Source organism: Lynx rufus, unplaced genomic scaffold, assembly GCF_022079265.1.
Source record: "Lynx rufus isolate CCGP_SWC_20201006 ecotype Redwood Valley unplaced genomic scaffold, mLynRuf1.p SCAF_8, whole genome shotgun sequence".
NCBI classification, from domain to species: Eukaryota; Metazoa; Chordata; class Mammalia; order Carnivora; family Felidae; genus Lynx; species Lynx rufus.
In genome coordinates, this window is record NW_025814896.1 from 133,107,347 (window position 1) to 133,125,138 (window position 17,792).

Here is a 17,792-nt window from a genome sequence, read left to right on the forward strand (position 1 = left end):
GTTTTCTTTTTTTTTTTTTTTAGGTTTTATTATATGATCTTCGATCAGATAAGCCATTGCTGGTTAAGGATCACCAGTACGGGCTGCCCATTAAGTCACTTCATTTCCAGGATTCATTAGATTTGATTTTGTCTGCAGACTCACGAATCGTCAAAATGTGGAACAAGAACTCAGTATGTACTTTTTTGTTGACATAACTTATTAGTGTATTTTCCTGAAGATTTTTTTCTTTCTGTTGCCCGTTTTGAGTTACGTGGGCTCTTGAGAAAGATGCCGAGTCCCTGTTTGGGAACTTAGCTGGGAGACAGGTACTTCAGCAGAGCTAATGTTCCCACTGAGATAAAGTAGTCCAGACTGCCTTCTTCCTGCTACGAAGTTTTCCCGGTTTGCTAGAACTGGCATGCCTTTTGCTTGGGTTCGTAAATCACGTTTAAAACCGTGTTTGCTTGGGTAGCGTAAATCACGTTTTAAAAACATCGCCCCATGAGAACCTCCTAGATCCTGAGGCTCTCTCACAGCCTTGGGAAAGTTTTTATGAGCGACTAATTATCTTTCCATGTCAGTGTTATTATGTATTTCAGTTTCATACCTCTTAAAACCAATCTCAAAAGAATTGGCTTTTGGAAATGACCCCTTCACGGTAATTCCTTAGAGTGTTTTTTTTTAAAAAGCAGTATTTTCTTAAAACTGTCTGTTGTTCTTTCCCCTCAGTTCCAAGTAACAGTGAAAAAGTAAAAGTAACAAAAGCCCATATTTCTGGTTTTCGTCTGCCTTGTGCTTTTCGTCTTTCATTTTAAAACTTGGGAGAAACTAGTGAAAGGTTAGTTCGTCTGCAAACTGGGAGAAAATGTATTCAGTATAGCAGTTGCTTTTAAGAGCTCTTTGCGTTTAATTAGTTACAAACTTTCGTGTCTTGAGTCAAAAAGCGTTACTTCCTTTTTATTTTTTTAACTCGTTTTTGAGGTGAAGAGGGTGCAGGGTCCAGAGGCCGCAGCGTTAGCGCCAGAGGACAGGCCTGGCCTGTCCCGGGGGCCCGCGTGTGCCCGACACAGCGGCCCGCGACGCGACCTCATCACCCCTCAGCTACGCCCTGGGGTTCCTGGCCGCTTGGAGCATAACTTCTGTGTCCACTCTTCATTTGGCTAACTCGCAGAGTATTGACCGTTCCTAGCTCTATCTCGAATTAGAATTTGGCTGCAGCTTTTCACCGAGCGTGCGGGAGCCGTCCTCCCCGTGCCTTAACTGTCCCCTCTCCTTTGCCCTGGGAGCCTCTGGTAGCGAGTTAATAAACGTGAGAGCTGGCAGACATTTTCAACACCAGCGCTTGAAATTATCCTGCCGTCGTTGCTGCAATAAGTTTTATTTTGGCGTTGTTGTTATGACTAAATACGCCCTCTTGACCAACACCCAGATTACTTGGTTTTGCTTGACTTGCTTTTCTTTGTTTATCTTTCTCATCACCTTTTCCCATTCCCATCTTCTCCTCTCTTTTGTTTCTTTTACTTTCCCTCTCTTAATTTAAAATATAGCACGTTCCTCCCCTCTCTCCCATTGAAAATAGAAGTGTGGTAGTCTTTCCTGTGTAAGTAACTCATTGCGTATTTACAGGATTTCATTTTGTAAGTTATCATTTATACCCATTGTCTTCCTTGATCCTCCTCAAGGCCTTATGGTATACAGTTGGCAGAAAGTGTCTTCGTCCTGCCGTGTTGACTCCCTCCCAGTCTTTGGTTTCTTTGAGTATGGCTTTAACTGGGGATTACGAGTTCAACGAGTTTAACTCCAGATTATGAGAGATTTCCTGAGTTGATACACAACTTTATCTTAAACTTTACCCATTGCCGCTATGAAAACATTATCTGCGAAACTGTATTTATTTCCTTGGTTAAGTCGCTTTTCCCCCATTCGCCTCAGTTTCTTTGTTTCTAAAGTGAAAGCATTTGATAAAGTGATAAAATGAGCTCTCTACCATAGTTTAAATTCTTTATTTTCAATCAGGTGATTTTATTTCTTTACACAGTACCATTTACACATAACCACATGGCTATGTCATACCTCCAGTTTATTTTCTTTACTCAGCATTGCCAAAAGTTGTCTTCCTTTAACTGTTTTAATAATTCCTTTTTGCCTATTCTTTTAGGGAAAAATATTTACTTCCTTGGAACCAGAACATGACATTAATGATGTCTGCCTCTATCCCAACTCAGGTATGCGGTATGTGGCGATGGGTCATTCAGCGAGATAAATCTGAGTTGTGCTTTATTGGGTTTTAAACACATTTCATTTCATTTGTTAAGACGGGGTTTGGCTTGGTCAGGACTGTTCTTGGATATTGTATTTACTGGAAGAATCAGGAGCAGGAAGTGGTGTGGATGATTCAGAAAATGGCACTCTCAGTGACTCAGCCCGTAGCCAGCCTAGCTATTAGTAGAAACTGGTAACAATATATAGGTAGGTGGCAGGTGAGATGCTATTTTAGTGTGCTCTTCACCCTTTTATGTGATTAGTAATAGCGTGTGGAAATTGAGGTTAGAGGTTTGAAGAAGGCTGGGATTGCCCGATAACCCACGAGGCTCATGAAGCCAGGGGTTTTGGTATCTTCTGTATTGTATACTGTTTTGCGGATTACATCGTGGATTTCAAGATTTTACAATACATTTGAGACAAATTGGTGAAGAATTTGGGGGCAGGAAAGAACATGGGAATAGTTCCCACTCTGAAGCAGTGTTGCGTTCTGAGGATAGACACACACAGCCCATTTTGATAGACGGGTACAAGGCAGAGCAGGAGAGACCTGTCATGTGTGTACAAACAGCACTTCGCCAGCGTGTTAGAGAAAGCCTCGGCCAGAGCAACTGGGGAGGGGAGATGCCAGAGGAGATGTTTGTTCAGGTGTGTTTGGAGTGGTGAGTGAGATTTGGTAGGTGGGGCGGCGAGATGAGGCACATCCCTGTGAGGGAGCAGCGTGAGAACGGCAAGAAGGATAGGCTGTGGCAGATGCAACAGGGTCCCGTTCGTGGGGCTCGTTTGGGAAAGCGATGGAGCCTTACGTGCCAGAGCCCTGGTGGCCCTCCTGGGAACCAAGGTGGAGGAGGTCCGGGAATGATGTGCTGAATGATCTGGGCTCGGTCTGTAGTCAGGACCTGTTCAGATTGTGCTGTCCGTCCTCTAAAAGGTACATTGGTTTTGAACCAAAGTTAGTAGGAGGGGATGCTCTGAGCTGATTGAGAACATAGGAGACAGAGCAGGTTTAGAGAGATTGTTTTCTTTTTTGGACATTTGAATATTATTAGGAGGCGATGGGACAGTGACAGTGTCTGGCAGAGGGTCTCAAACCTGGCCGCTGTCAGTATCACCCAGGGAGCTTTTTCAAAAGGACAGGTTCCTTGGCCCAGTCCCAGACGTACTGAGAGTATCCGGGCGGAGGGCCCAGAAGCGTGTTTCCCAAGTGCTCGTGAGGCCCTGCCCTGCCCCACCACCTTGCAGCGGGAGCCAGGTCAGGTGCACGCAGAGAGTGCCGTCTCAAGAGAAGCAGGTCTGCGGTTGCAAAGCGTGGAGGCCTGTAAACAGAGCGTCTTTCAGAGGTGGGAGTGCGTGAGATCACCATGGGAATGTGTACACAGCAGGACCCAAGTCCACTTGAGCGGGGATTGAGGGGGAGGAGGTGCCAGCTGAGAAACTTAACAGGAACGGACAGAATGGCAGTAAAAGGAGTGACCGATTTCGAAGTAGAGCAGAAGCTAGGGCACGAGCGATGCAGTGGTCCCTGCTCGGCAAGCTTGAGGGCGACTGAGGTTGAGGCGGGAAGGAGAGAACAAGTTCTTAATGCTCCTGTGCTTCCGGGCTCGGTGATGACCACGTATCGTTTAATCTTTCCAGAACCCTGTGTAGTTAGTGGCACACACGTTTTTTCCTTTTTTCTTGTCTGTCTCACGTCTCAGGAGGTGAGAACTGTTGAGTTACTGGGCCGGAGTTGGTGGCTCAGCTGGCCGTGGCAGGGCCTCGGGTAGAGCCAGCCTTTCCTGGTTCTGGAGCCCATGCCCTTTCTAGTTACGTGCTGCTCTCCCGAGAAGGATGAGGCGCTGTGTGTCTGTGGTCACGGAGAGGGTCTTGTTGCAGTGGTGGGGTGACGTCCAGTGTGGACGAGTTCAGGAATAAATTGCAGATGAGGATGTCGGGGTCCCCGTTAGAGAGTATCAGACGGTCCGAAACCGGGTCTGAGCTGCCCACGAGGAGGAGTAAAGTCAGGTGGCACTGAGGTTGGCACGAGGCTGGTGAGCGGGCGGCTGGGTTAAGGGGTGAGAGGATTTTTTTTTTTAAATGTTGATTTTATTATTTTTGGAAGAGCAAGAGAGCCCGGGAGGGGCAGAGAGAGAGGGAGACAGAGGATCCGAGGCAGGCTCTGTGCTGACAGCAGAGAGCCCGACGTGGGGCTTCAGCTCACGAAGCGTGAGACGGTGACCTGAGCCGAAGTCGGACGCTTCACCTGACTGAGCCACCCAGGCGCCCCTGGGGGGTGAGAGTTTGAAGGGCAGCTGGTGCTGAGAGACGGAAGCTGCATGGTCACGTGTGGCCGTGTGTGGCCCTTGAGACCCGGCAGGGTGACTGACCTGAACTGAGTGAGGTGTGCTCTGAGTATAAACTACCCGCCAGGTTTCGAAGACATCGTGGAGACAAATCACGCGAAATAGACCTTTAATTTTTTATGTCAGTTATATATTGAAATGGAAACGTTTGGGGCATACTGGCTTAATAAGATACATTAAAATATGTTTTACCTGTTTTTGAAATAGTTTTTTTAAATCTGTCTAGTAGAAAATGCGAAATCACACGTGAGCCTCACACGATATTTATGTTGCACGGCTCTGGCCCAGACTTGGGGATCTGGCCCAGTCAGTGTAGGGCGCAGCTATGGCGCGAGGGAGCTATGGAAGTCCACCGAGGGCGTGCGGCGTCCGTGTCGTCAGAGGGACTGAGGACCGCCAGCCCGTCTAATGACTCTCGGTCTCCAGTATTGTCTTACTTCCGGTCCATTCCTGCGTTTCCCCGCTTGTCCCCCAGATGCCGTTTGTAGCTCCTTGTTAGGAACCAGGCCGTAATGAAGGTTGTGTGTTACGCTGAGCTGGGGCCATCTTTAGTTTCTTTCAGTTTGCGATAGTCGTGTCCCCCCACCCGTCCTTTTTTTGTTGTTGTTGTTTTTGTTTTCTTTGATTTTTCCAAGATCAGGGCAGTAGTCGCATAGAATGTCCCTCACCCTGGATTCGTGTGGCTGGTTGTCATAATGTCATTGACCTTGTGCCTCCAGCCCGTGTATTTTTTCTCAGATAGAAGTTAAATCTGACTGTGACGCACCGTAGGTGAGATATTGTGGCCACGAGGAATGCTGGGTCCCCTGTGTCAGACCCCTTCCCGGAAGCATCCAGGGCCAGGGAGGGGCAGCGTGGTCCCTGGGTTAAGGTGACCACAGGGTCTCCCCATTGCAAAATGTACTTTCCTGAGAGGTAGACATTGTAAGAGTGATGTTTCGAACAGAAGGACAGCTTCACTGTCAAATAACTTGTAAGAAGCGAATCAAACACAAAAAATAGCCAAATGGTTTGTTCCCTGAGCTTTGCAAGCACAGTGAGACCAGGGCCTCGGCTGCCGTGGGGGTTGCGTGTGAGTGGGTGTGATTCACGCGCTGTGCTGCTCTCCCCTGCTCTGTTCCTCTTCCCTTTGACGCCGCTCTTGATGCCTTATGCTTAATCATCAGGCGCTTAATCATATTTTAGAAAAGCTAAAACGTCCTTCTTTCTTTATCTTCTCACTTACTCATTTTGAAGTAATTAGAGCCGAATCACGGTTACTGTTTTGTAATGTTTTTCTAATACGAAGATTGCTCAGAATATTGAGAAACGGCTCCGCCTTCCTGGCTGCTGTTTTGTTCCTGCTCTTGCTCACTCGGCCGACTCCGGCGTCTCTGCGCCGGGCGCCTGCCCTGCAGGTCGGCTCCGTGACGGCGTGTCGGCGTGGCGCGGCGCCTGTCGGGCTCACGGGTGTCTGAGCCCCGCCGCCGCTGGGACCCGGGATCGCTGGGTTCGAATCACTGCTACAGAGAAAAGAAGATGGGCTTTCGGCTCAGAAAGACTGAATTCAGGCTGAATGATCGTGTAAAGCACCCAGTGTGGTTTCCCCAGCCGCCTTCCAGGCCCCTGTAGACGGCCTTCCCCGTTCAGTGTGCAGTCGCCTTCCCATCTGTGGCAAGTGTCCTCTCCCAACATGGGAAAGAGCAGCTCGAGCCATGTGGAAACATCCTGGGTGCCCTGTACGGTAAAGTCCCAAGCTCCGTAGTCACATCCGCGGTTGAGCACATGGAAGAAGTGTCCTGGCCTTTCCTCCCTGACACGGTTCTGTTCTCACAGGTGCTCTGCTCTGAGCTGTTCAAGGCGGTGACCGCTGCTGTACGTGTCAGTGCAGATGTTTCCGACGGCGGAGATTGTGTTTTTCCTTTGTTTTTAAATTTCTAATCCATTTCAGACCCGATACTTTTGTAAAACGTAGTAAAAAGACGTTACAAGGGAAAGGAGCACACGTGGGGATCTCCCTGCAATGTCGCATTACTATACAGCTTTCTGAATTCTTCCTTTCCACTTCTACACTCAGCGCCTGGCCGGGGGCCAGTTTGCAGGGCGGCCCTGGGAGTGGAGTGAGTAGCACTGGCAGGGAGCATCCAATCTGGTTTTGGAACTCTGGGCTTCAGTGAATCCTTTGGCCTCTGAAGCACGTGCACAGGAGAATCCGAATGTTCACGCTTCCCGGGAGGGGGCTGCGGATCCATCCCATCCTCTTTGGCCGCCCTGTTCGGCCACACGGGACGCTGGATATGTCACTCTACAGTGCCGTTTCAGACTGGATGCGTGTTCTTTTGACTCTAGGCACTGTTGAGCTCTTTCTTCTCTTTTAAAATTTTTACTGTCGGGGTGCTTAAGTGGCGCAGTCGGTTAGATGTCTGATGTCAGCTCAGGGTATGATCTCGCGGTCTGTGAGTTCGAGCCCCGCGTCGGGCCCTTGCCGACAGCTCGGAGCCTGGAGCCTGCTTCCGATTCTGTGTCTCCCTCCCTCTCTGTCCCTCCCCCGCTCACACTTTGTCTTTGTCTCTCAAAAACGAATAAATGTTTAAAAAATTTTTTTTAATTGGTATTGTCATTTTAATAAGCATCACTATAAAGGAAACTTAAAGGAAAAATCATTCATAAGCCCACAGTCTCTTCACGAGTACCATTACAATTTCCATGAGAGAAGTTCTCGTATTAATCTCATGTTTGTATGTTTTCAATCATTGATCTCATGCTGTGTGTATAGTTGTCTTTTGCTTTCCAGTTGATGTGATATTAACATTTTTCCTGTTGCTGTATGGTGTTTATATTTGCACTTCTGAAATTTTTATTATTTGACCCCGCGAGAAGGCTTTTCATTTTATCTTAGTTGTTACTGTGGTTTTAGAGTCCTGCGTTGCACGGGCTTTGGAGTCCATAGAATATCAGCTACTCTCCTTCCTAGCTATGTGGTGACCTTGAGCAAATTAATTTTGTGAGGCCACACTGTTAATCTGGAGATAAAGTTCTCCTCTCTTGCCCATGATCATCTTAATTTTTGCTGAGCTTTCTTTCACTAGTTTGATTTTTTTTTTTCCTTCTTGTTCTTGGGCTTTGTTGAGGTTGCCGGTTTCTCTCGTTCATGATCGGTTTTAGTCCTGACCTTCCCCGGTTTAGTTCGGTGGTAAGTCAGCTGCTATCATTGTCCATATACGGCCAAGAAAGATCGTATTCCATGTGGAAAACAATCGCCGTGTCCAGTCTGGGTTCTTGAGAGCCATTAGATTAGAGCCCTCTCTGTGGTTTGGTGGGTAGGTGTGATTGTGTTTCCTTGTGGAATGCTCACTGCTGAATGATCCGTGTTCAGAGTCAAGCCAGTGAAGCCAGGCTTAGGGAGTATGTTTGGCAAGAACCTTCTTTCTGGTGGTAATCTGGCTCCTCAGTCCCCAGAACAACTTCTTTCACCGTGTCTAAAGGACGTAGGAGGTTTGGCTCTAAAATTCTCTGGCTTGTGACAAGGGCACTCAGTCCCTCTGAACTTTTTTTTGATCTGTAAAATAAGGATGCTGTTATTTCAGAGATTTTTTGCATGTGCACCAAGATAGTATCTGCGAAGGCGCTTACCAGGTTGTAAAGAACTCCCCAGACGGTGGCTGATTTCAGCTGCATTGAAAGTGCCGTCATTCTGGGGGCGCCTGGGTGGCGCAGTCGGTTGAGCGTCCGACTTCAGCCAGGTCACGATCTCGCGGTCCGTGAGTTCGAGCCCCGCGTCGGGCTCTGGGCTGACGGCTCAGAGCCTGGAGCCTGTTTCCGATTCTGTGTCTCCCTCTCTCTCTGCCCCTCCCCCGTTCATGCTCTGTCTCTCTCTCTGTCCCAAAAATAAATAAATAAACGTTGAAAAAAAAAAAAAATTTAAAAAAAAAAGAAAGTGCCGTCATTCTGGAACGGGCTGTGAGCACTGGAGCCGCCTCAGGAGGCTTGCGGGGAGGAGTAGGCCGCAGGTGGCAGAGGGCAAGGAACAAAGCCTGGGACATGTGCATCCTGGTGCTGTGCCACAGAGTGATGGGGTCCTGGGGTAACGGGTGCCGTCATTGAATGCCAGGAAGTTTGCCCATCTGTCAGCTCTGCTTTCTTAAAATGTGCATCCCGGGAAGACTAAATGATTAACCACTCTGTTAGTTGAGGCCGTTAGGTTCCCCGACGACGGAATTATTGGGAAGAGTAAGGGCTGTGAGACCCTGGAGAGCTCTTTGCTGGTGTAGCTGCACACAGCACCCGCTCAAGTCAGTCCCTTGGTTTTCTACTCGGACGTGAGGTTTAACGCAAACCTTAGGAACTACTTTGCCGTGGTATTTTGTGGGAGATGCTTTGCCTTGGTTCTTGGATTCCTGATTAACAGAAAGAAGCCTTTGTTCTTAATTTCTTCAGTTTATTATCATAAATGGTGTACCAGAACTACATTTTGTCCATGTACTTAAAGCTGAAAACTTGTACTGAAAGCTGAAAACCCCTCGGAGGATGATGGCAGGCTCTACGTAGGCCTGAGCACCCGACGGTGGGAACTGCTTGTGTACTTGGCTGGAGTGTTTCGCCGATGGGGATGTCGTAAAGAACTTCACGGTACTTCAGGTGCCCCATCTAGGAGGGCCGGGGACGGAAGCCCATGACCCGCCTGGTTTCCGGGTCCGGCTCTTCGCCACGCACCGTCTTCTGGGCACCTGGAGCACCGGTCCATAGTGTAAAACAACTAGAAAAGGGCACCTTCCTTTTCCCCGCCTGTTTACCCTTCTCGTTGTGCTTATTTTTAGGAATGCTTCTTACTGCCAATGAAACCCCCAAGATGGGCATCTATTACATTCCGGTAAGTAATACGAATAGGAGTTACGGTAAAAATAGGACAAGCAAAGGTAGTTTATTTTTAAACTGGGTGTACTGAGGGCCTTCGGGTCTGCCTGCGGCTGCGTAAATTAAGCACAGCGGGCTCACGGGTAGCTTCGCTTTGCTTCCTGGAGCCGGGAAAAGAATGCTTGACCATCGTTTTATGGGAAACTGCTTAATATCCCACTAAAGTAGACAGGAGTTAGTCTTTGTTCTTCAGATTTACGTTTGGATTTTGTTTCCAAGTATTTCGGAATCTTGAACTTTAAGCCGTTGGCGATCAGGAGGCCTGATCCTGAACCAACAGCCCGGTGCTCTTAAGTCGCGTCATTTCTCTTACAAACAAGTTACACCTAAGAAACCTGTCTCAGGTGGACCTGCTTGGTGCCGGCACACAGCCAGTCCTGGCCCTTTGTTCTTCCTTAAAGAATTCTTCTCTTGCATATGACGGAAGCTTCCCTAACTTTACGTTTCAGATCATAGTAAGAAAGAGACGGGGAAGAGGGTCCCCTACACAGAAAACAGCATAGTACAGAGCTGGCACTCGATCGCTTTATGGCCGACAAACAGCTCCGTTTCTGAGATTTGGGGAGAGGACGGGAGGGGTGAGGAGTGTTCCAGAGCAAGACTTTAGGGACGTGAATTCTGTAACTGCTGACAGCCTCCATTTCGGAACGTTCTTCATATTTACCGTGGTTCTTTTGAAATAGCTTAACGGTGTGTGTATTTCCCCCAAAAAAGTATTCTGGTGGGTGTCGGCTTTCTGTGGTTTCAGGAAACCGGTAAGTTGTTGAAAGCACTTTGAGGTACTCTTGGTTGTTAGTGAAACAGGCCATTCCAGCAGCAAACTTGTCCTTTGTTCCATTTTCCCTGGCCGCTCAGACGCCGCTTCTGTCTTCCTGTCAGTTTATCCCTCTTTCCTTGTCTTCGTGGGGTCAGGGAATACATTCATCGATTGCATCCACTGTGCGTCCAGCCCCATCTAGACGCTGGCAGTGTCACGGGGTGTGGAGCGCTGTCCCCTCCCTCAAGCAGTCCCCTGGCAGGGAATGAAGAGAGGCAGTCCAGCGTGAGGGACGCCGTAACGGGACGAAGGAGGGCGCTCTGGGGCTCGGGAGGGGAGACGCACCCCCCAGCCTGGGGCTGGGAGCTGACGGGGGGCACAGAGGGTACTGAGAAACCTGCCCGCGGGGTGGACTTCCCAGGAGAGACCTGGGGAATGGTGACGTCCACGGGAAGGAGAGGGTGGGGTGCAGAGTGCGAGAGAGGTCTTGGAAGTGGAGGGAACGCTGTGCAGACATCAGGGAGAAAGTCCCCCACGTGGCCGAGCCACAGAGAGAGAGGGGTCGGGGTCAGGAGCCCGGGGGCGCAGCGTCTGGTAAGCCCGGTGGGCGTGTCGGCGGGGAGTCCTAGACAGGCGTTAAGTGGGGGAGTGATGGGATCAGATTTGCATCTGGGGAGGATTATCTTGGCTGCCACTAGGACAGTGGCTTAGACAGGGTCTAGTAAGATGACACCATAGCCACGTGCAGGAGGGACGACGGTGCCCGCGTTACCTGGGCCGGGCTTCCCTTCTCAGGGGTCGCAGCCTTTTGGGTTCTGGGATCTGAGAGGAGTCTGAACAGGCAGGAGGTCATTTCAGAGGCTTGCTGTCCTCGCGTTGCCGCACGGCGTGTCTCAGAGGTGTCTGCTGACGAGGGCTCGTGTAGATCACAAGAGATGCCTTGCCTGGGTCCCGCGTGACGTCATCTTCCAGACAGAATACATCCGCCCAGCCCCTAAACCTTACTTCTCGTCCCGAGAGAGGTCCTCGTTGGAGTGCTTACTGTGCTTTGGCCTTTAGCACTTGCCCGGAAGGTGTTGATGTCCCGTATACTAGAGGCATTTCCGTGTCAACTGTATGGAGACTCAACCAGTGGAGGGGGACAGAGGTCTAAGAGCATGGATGGCTGCATCAGGGGGCCTGCAGAAAGGGTCAGGAGCTGCAGGCCGCAGAGCCCCTTAGTGTAGACACAGGAGGGGCGGTCCTGAGCGCTCGTGCAGTAAGACCACCTTCCCGGTTTGTGCGCCGCTGGGGGCGGTGGGGAAGAATTGGAAGATAGCGCGTAGCAATTGACGGGACGTAGGGAGTCAGGAAGAGGGAAAAGCGAAGACAGCAGCCCTGTTTCTGCTTGGGTAAGTGTGTAGATGAGGAAGAGGTTGGGGGATATTAAAAATTATTCTCCCTTTGAGGGGGGCGCCCGGGTGGCTCAGTCAGTTTAGCGTCCGACTCTTGGTTCTGGCTCAGGTCGTGATCCACGGTTCATGAGTTCGAGCCCCCACGTCAGGCTGTGTACTGACAGTGCAGAGCCTGCTTGGGATTCTCTCTTTCCCTCTGCCCCTCCCTTGCTCATGTACGCACGCTCTCTTTTCCTCTGTCTCTGAAAATAAACTTAAAATTATTTTCCCCTTGGTACATGTTGTATGCTTTATAAAGTGATCTTTAAAAGGAATGGCGCACCATTTTTTTTTTATCAGACAATGAATGAATGTTTCTATTTATGCAGTGTTTTACAAAGTATAAGGAAGTAAAAACCACCCATTCCCTCTTTGTAATATTATAAATGTTGGTAATATTGAGATGCAATAACTTTTAGTTACGATGCTATCGGTGTGAAGTCCTATTTTATATAAACATCTGCATCCTGGTTTCTTGAATTCACTTCAGAAGTATTAATTCCAAGGCATTAAAATTACCTACAACATTTTGAGTGGTCTCCATTGTTTTTCCTTTTACTTTAATTGCAGTGTAGTTAACACACTGTTACATTAGTTTCAGGTGGACAGTATGGTGATTCAGCACTTTTACACATTATACTCCGTGTTCATACAAGTGTACCCTCAATCCCCTTCACCTGTTTCACCCATCCCCCCCGCCCCTCCGGCCCCGTCATCTCCACTGTTTTTCATTGCCTGGCCTGTGACATTTGTATCGTCTTAGAACTAGAGGAGACCCATTATTCACTTCTCTGTACCTCATTCTTGGGGTGGGCTTTTCTGTTCCAAGTAACGGGGATTTTAATTAGCTTGAATGATAGGGGCCAGTACCAACGAGGGGGTGAGAAACTGCCTTCTTGACAAATGTTAGTCTCTCTTCTAAGAGCTTTTTAGTTTCAGCTTTGTAACGCAGAGTTAACAGAAGCCATGAAAAAGCCCATAGGGACCATCCGCTCAGGGTGACCGCAGTGACAGCGGGTGCACGTCCTTCTTGCGCAGCTAAGCTCAGTGCTGGGACTTGTACTCGGCGCTCCTTCCCGACCTGCCTTTCTACCCTGCGCTGCCTGGTGTTTTACAGCGCCCTTGTCTTCACTTGGAAGATTCCATCAGGGCAGGGAGAGAGCCCAGGGGTCTGAAAGCCTGCCATTTGTCATAAGATTTTATCAGATTTACCAAACTGATCTTTGGCACAATGGTTTGAGGCCTATAAAAGCGGGGAAGTGTGTTTTTAATATATGATTCATGCCAAATTTAGGAGGTTTGGATTGCGATTTGTATTAATATCTTATAATAAATCAGGTATGAAAGCTCTTTTCCCCCGCTTTGGGCCTGTACTAAAAAGGAAGGCAGGTTAATGTTCTTTGAGCTTGTTAAGTTTTGCGTTTCTATCTGATACCATCTTTCTTGAATAGTTGAAATCTTTATAGATTAAATGTAATTCCCGGTGTATACGCTGTGCCACATACAGAGCCCCTCAAGCAACTAATCTTTTACGGCCAAGGTTCCTGCAGCTCCTTCCCCATTTTCTTAGTATACCCCTTTCTTCCCTCTCAGAGGCCAGGAAGTATTATTTTGCTTGTTTGTTTGTTTGCATTTTAAATTCCAGGGTCTAATTCAACTGCAGCTCCTGAGACTAATGCCAGGAATAGTTTTTCAGGTTTGGTTTTCCCCTGAAATGGAATTTAATCTTAGGGTAGTTCTTTATAATTAAGCCTTTGGCCTCTGTGTAGACTCTAGAGGGAATCCGAGTCTCCTGTGGCACCCCTCCCGAAACCCAGCCAGTGTGGTTAATATTGTTTCTGTTGGAAATGACCCTGAGTTCCAAGCTCCCAGTGTGTTAGGAGCTCCTGAAACCCCTCACGCCTGAATAGTTGATTACTTGTAAGCTCGAGGATGTATATATGGATGTGTAATCTTGAGGGAAAATGTAAGGGGAGGACACGTTATTATTTGTTTAGGAAGCTATTTGATTTAGAAGAATAAACGCCAAAAATGTAATTTTTAAAGCATGTAAATTGAAGCCACTATAAAGATTATATGCAATATCACCGAACCCAGCAGTCAATATTGGCGGTTAGGTATTTTATTTTAAAACATTTCCTTAGGAAAAAAGATAACTCTATTGTTTTTATGGAAATGTTTTTACTGTCTGTAAAAAATCGACCAAGCATTAAACATTTTAAGTTTCACTACTTATTTAACTTAAAATTGTGTTTTCAGTTTGGAAAGTATTTTGGAGCCCCGTTACCTGAAAATGTGGCAGAGCGAAAACACAAAGGACTATATTTAACCTGCATTAGCACTTGTATTTTTGCTGGGAAATAGCGCTGGAATTTATCCAGCGTAACGCATAAGCCCACAAAACTCTGTCTTTGCGAAGAGAGATAACGAGGTGTTGAGAATCATAAACGCTCAAGAGTACTTGCTTCACTTGGGTACAAACCACGCACGCACGTCCTCACCAAGGCATGTAAAGCCCAAGGAAATGCAGACGTTTCTCAGCAGCCGAACGTTGTGAAATGTAATAAAAGGCTCAGACTAAGGAAAGAACGTCTCTTCGCTTCAGCGAGTTGTCACTCTGAGCTGCGCAAAGGTCTCTTGCCGGGCCAAGGGCTTCTGATACCGTCCCTGGGTTCACTTGCTCCTGTCTTCGTAAGGGTTTGGTCGCTGGTTTGGGTCACACGTCCATGCGGTGGTCCTCAGAGACACAGTCAGGAAGTGCCACGTGGTTTGCGGGGGCGGTCGGGGGGGTGCTTTGGAAACAACCCGTCACCTCCGGAAGTCGGTTTTAGGAAGTGGCATGAAACATTTTGTAGTAGCCATATGGATACTGGCATTTGGGCACACTTGGTGTGTTGCTCAAGAACTAAAAATGGGCGTAATTTTCTCATCAGTGTTTTCGTTCTCCAGGGGCTTTTGTGACCAAGACCAAAAAATTCAGTTGCAAATAATCTTGCCTGCTCTTGTCTGTGGCAGATTGGATTTTTAGCCTATTTCTGAACTCAGCCACTTTGTCAGACTGTTGTAGAGGCATTTCCGGATACTTGTTCATCGCTACCTGGCTACTCTCAGATACAGCAGCATCTTTCTTTAAGGCCAGTATTTCAAATATTACCGCTCTGGGGCGCTTTGGCATAATTTTCCAGAAGACTTTAAGAGCATAGCCATAGAGTGCTTTCTAACCATTAGTCCTTACCTCCACCTCTTAAGAATGTAACAAATTTTTGTCAGCTATCCAAATTATAAATAAGTTATTTTACAACGGACTTGACCATGTCTGAAAAGTAAATGCCTAAGAGTCTTAGATGGGTGGCCCTTAGCTCTTTTGCCTGTTAGTATTTTTATCATTTCCTGTATGATAAAAGTAAACGGAGGAGACCGACCAGTGGTTCTGTTTATTCAGCAAGGATACATCTTGTATGTGCTTGGAACCAGGAATGTGTTGGTGAGTGAAACCACCTTCCTGTCCTGCCTTTGTGAGTTCACGATCTGGGGGAAGATGACGGTAAACAAATGTGTAGCCAAATGCTGTGAAGGAAAGGATTGGGGTGCAGTGATAGGAATATGCTCCGGGATGGGGGGTGGTCAGAGGATCAGACTGCAATTATCAGTCTCCATTTTACATAAATATTTTATGTCTCCTTTTTTTTTTTTTTAAACGCTTGTTTATTTTTGAGAGCAAGAGAGAGACAGAGTGCGAGCAGGGGGAGGGGCAAAGAGAGGGGGAGACACAGAATCCGAAGCAGGCTCCAGGCTCCGAGCCATCAGCACAGAGCTCAACGTGAGGCTTAAACTCACGAACCACGAGATCATGACCTGAGCCGAAGTCAGATGCTTAACTGACTAAGCCACCCAGGCACCCCATTATGTCTCCTTTCTCCTTTCTGTATAGATGTTCTCTTCCTGGTTTAATCTTAAAGTTTAGGGTTAAAGACTTGGTCTTCTTTTTGTCTCATGATCACAGCACATATCTGGGGGCAAAATGGTGAATGACAGATCTGTTGCATGATCTCTAGAAACAAAGTGAACAGTAGAGTGAATCTGGGCCAACCGAGAAAGTAATGCTTTTCCAGGAGAGCCAGCTGTACGAATAGTCAGGTGCCCTTGCTTCCTTAATATGTATATCACACACAGATCGCTTAACTTAATGTCTAAATAACACTTGGCACAGCTGACCAGTCCTCTTTGAAACACTACCTTGGCTTCTAGAACACCGTATTCTCTTGGTTTTCTCAGTCTCACTTGGTTGCTCCTTCTGAGTGCGGTCAGGGCTCGGGCCTTACCTCTCTCCTCCTGACCTCCAAATCTTAGTGTACCCAGGAGTTTAGTCCTTGTCGCTTCTGTTTACATTCTTTCCCAAGGAGCTCATATGTCCCTAGGCTTTCTCTGACACCTGTGGGCTGATCACTTCCGAATTGCCATCTAAGTCTTTCCTTCTCGGAACTATAGTTAAGTATCCACTAACCTACGTGGGTTCTCCACTTGGAGCTCTAACAGGCACATATATTTAATAGGTCCGCAGTGGAATTCTTGATCCCAGCTCCCCACCCTCACCCCACACCTGCCAGGTGTTCCTGTTGCGGCAGAGGAATCACCATTCACCCAGTTATCGGGGCCCAGAGTGCAGGAGCCAGGAGCCATCCTTCTCCCCACCCCTTTCCACTCACTCCCCCTCCTCCATCTGTCTGCAGGCCACATCTACTCCGCTCCTGGTGGTTCAAATCCAGCCATTTCCCAGTGCTTCGGTTCCCGTGCTCTCAATCTGGATTGCCAGAATGGCCTCTTCACTGCTCTTTTTTTCTTCTCTCTCTTGCAGTCTGTTTTCCATATAACAGCCCGAGTGATTTAAATATAAAAATAAAGACAAAACGTAAATTGGATGATAACACTCTACCGCGTAACACCTTCCAGAGGCTTATCACTCTGCTTGGCATAAGCCCTTTCATGACTTAAAATGACCTACATGCAGAAAAAGGCTAAAAATCCAGAGTCTCCATTTTCTCTCACCCATCGGAGAATAGAGATCTCTGTAACCCATTAATCCGTTTATGGAGGTCACCAAATCCCCAGCCATTGTTGCCACCAAGGGGGAGTAACATAAGTGAACCAAAACCAATACGTCAAGTTAGTAGACAGGAAAATTAAAATTAGAAAAGCAGAGTTCTGCTGTACACGCCCCCTGAGCTTCACCTCTGGGGGCCAAGGGGAAAGCTGTGCTCGAACCTAAGCAGCCCACGTGAGGGGCACTTCTCGGGCTGTCAGGGTGTGCCTGGCCGTCAGGTGAATCTGTTGCGCTTCTTGATGAGACCTCCGAAACTTAAAAGATCATTTCAGAAAAACGTGAAATCATGACTCTCACGTAGATGCCAGATAAACGTGTTACATTTTTTACTTAGCCTGTTAATTAAACGAGGGAACCGGACCCAGTTATACCAGATCAAAGGAGGAGTCTAAAAAAAGCACAGATCTACGTGGAATAAAGTTGCGTTGAGTTGGGTGCGTGCAGGTGGATACGGATCGGATTTGTCAGAGGTGTGGAGGGTCAGTTGTCCGGGACAGAACTCACGCGCAAGTCTGGTATTTTGCATTGCTGCCAGTTACCTCCATTTACAGACTTGGAAGACAGATTCCTTAAAATCAGAATCACATCAGCTCGAAGGGGTTTGGCAAACTAAACACAAGCACCTGCTTTTGTAAATAGTTTTGTTGGAACACAGCACACCCATTGGTGTACGTGTTGTCCTCGGCAGCTTTCGGACTAAAATGGCAGAGCTGAGCAGTTGACACAGAGGCCATATGCCCCACAAGCCCTGTAATAATGTACCAGGCCCAGAAAAAGTCTGCTGGCCCCTGCTTTAGGCAATGCTATAGTTTTCCATGAACACATATTTTCCCGACACTTATTTATCTACTTCAAATATTTATGTATGTCTTTCCTCCTCCTAATACAAAGCATGGGTTTCGGGGGCACATTTTGGCCTTTTCACTGCTGCACTCCCAGCACCTGAAGGAGCGCCTGTTTGTTACACGGTAGGCATCCAGGTAGCACGCGGTGAAAAATGAATAAAACTAAGATGTGGGAGA

The 17,792-nt window shown here is 47.7% G+C and overlaps 1 protein-coding gene across 1 annotated transcript in view; it reads left to right on the forward strand.

Moving 5' to 3' along the window:
• The window catches only part of NOL10 (nucleolar protein 10), a 91,680-nt gene that overhangs the window by 24,161 nt on the left and 49,727 nt on the right, over positions 1–17,792 (forward strand). The window contains exons 11-13 of the mRNA XM_047068940.1: positions 24–173; positions 2,141–2,207; positions 9,383–9,435. Coding sequence (XP_046924896.1) covers positions 24–173; positions 2,141–2,207; positions 9,383–9,435 — 270 coding nt within the window. The remainder of the gene's footprint in view (positions 1–23; positions 174–2,140; positions 2,208–9,382; positions 9,436–17,792) is intronic.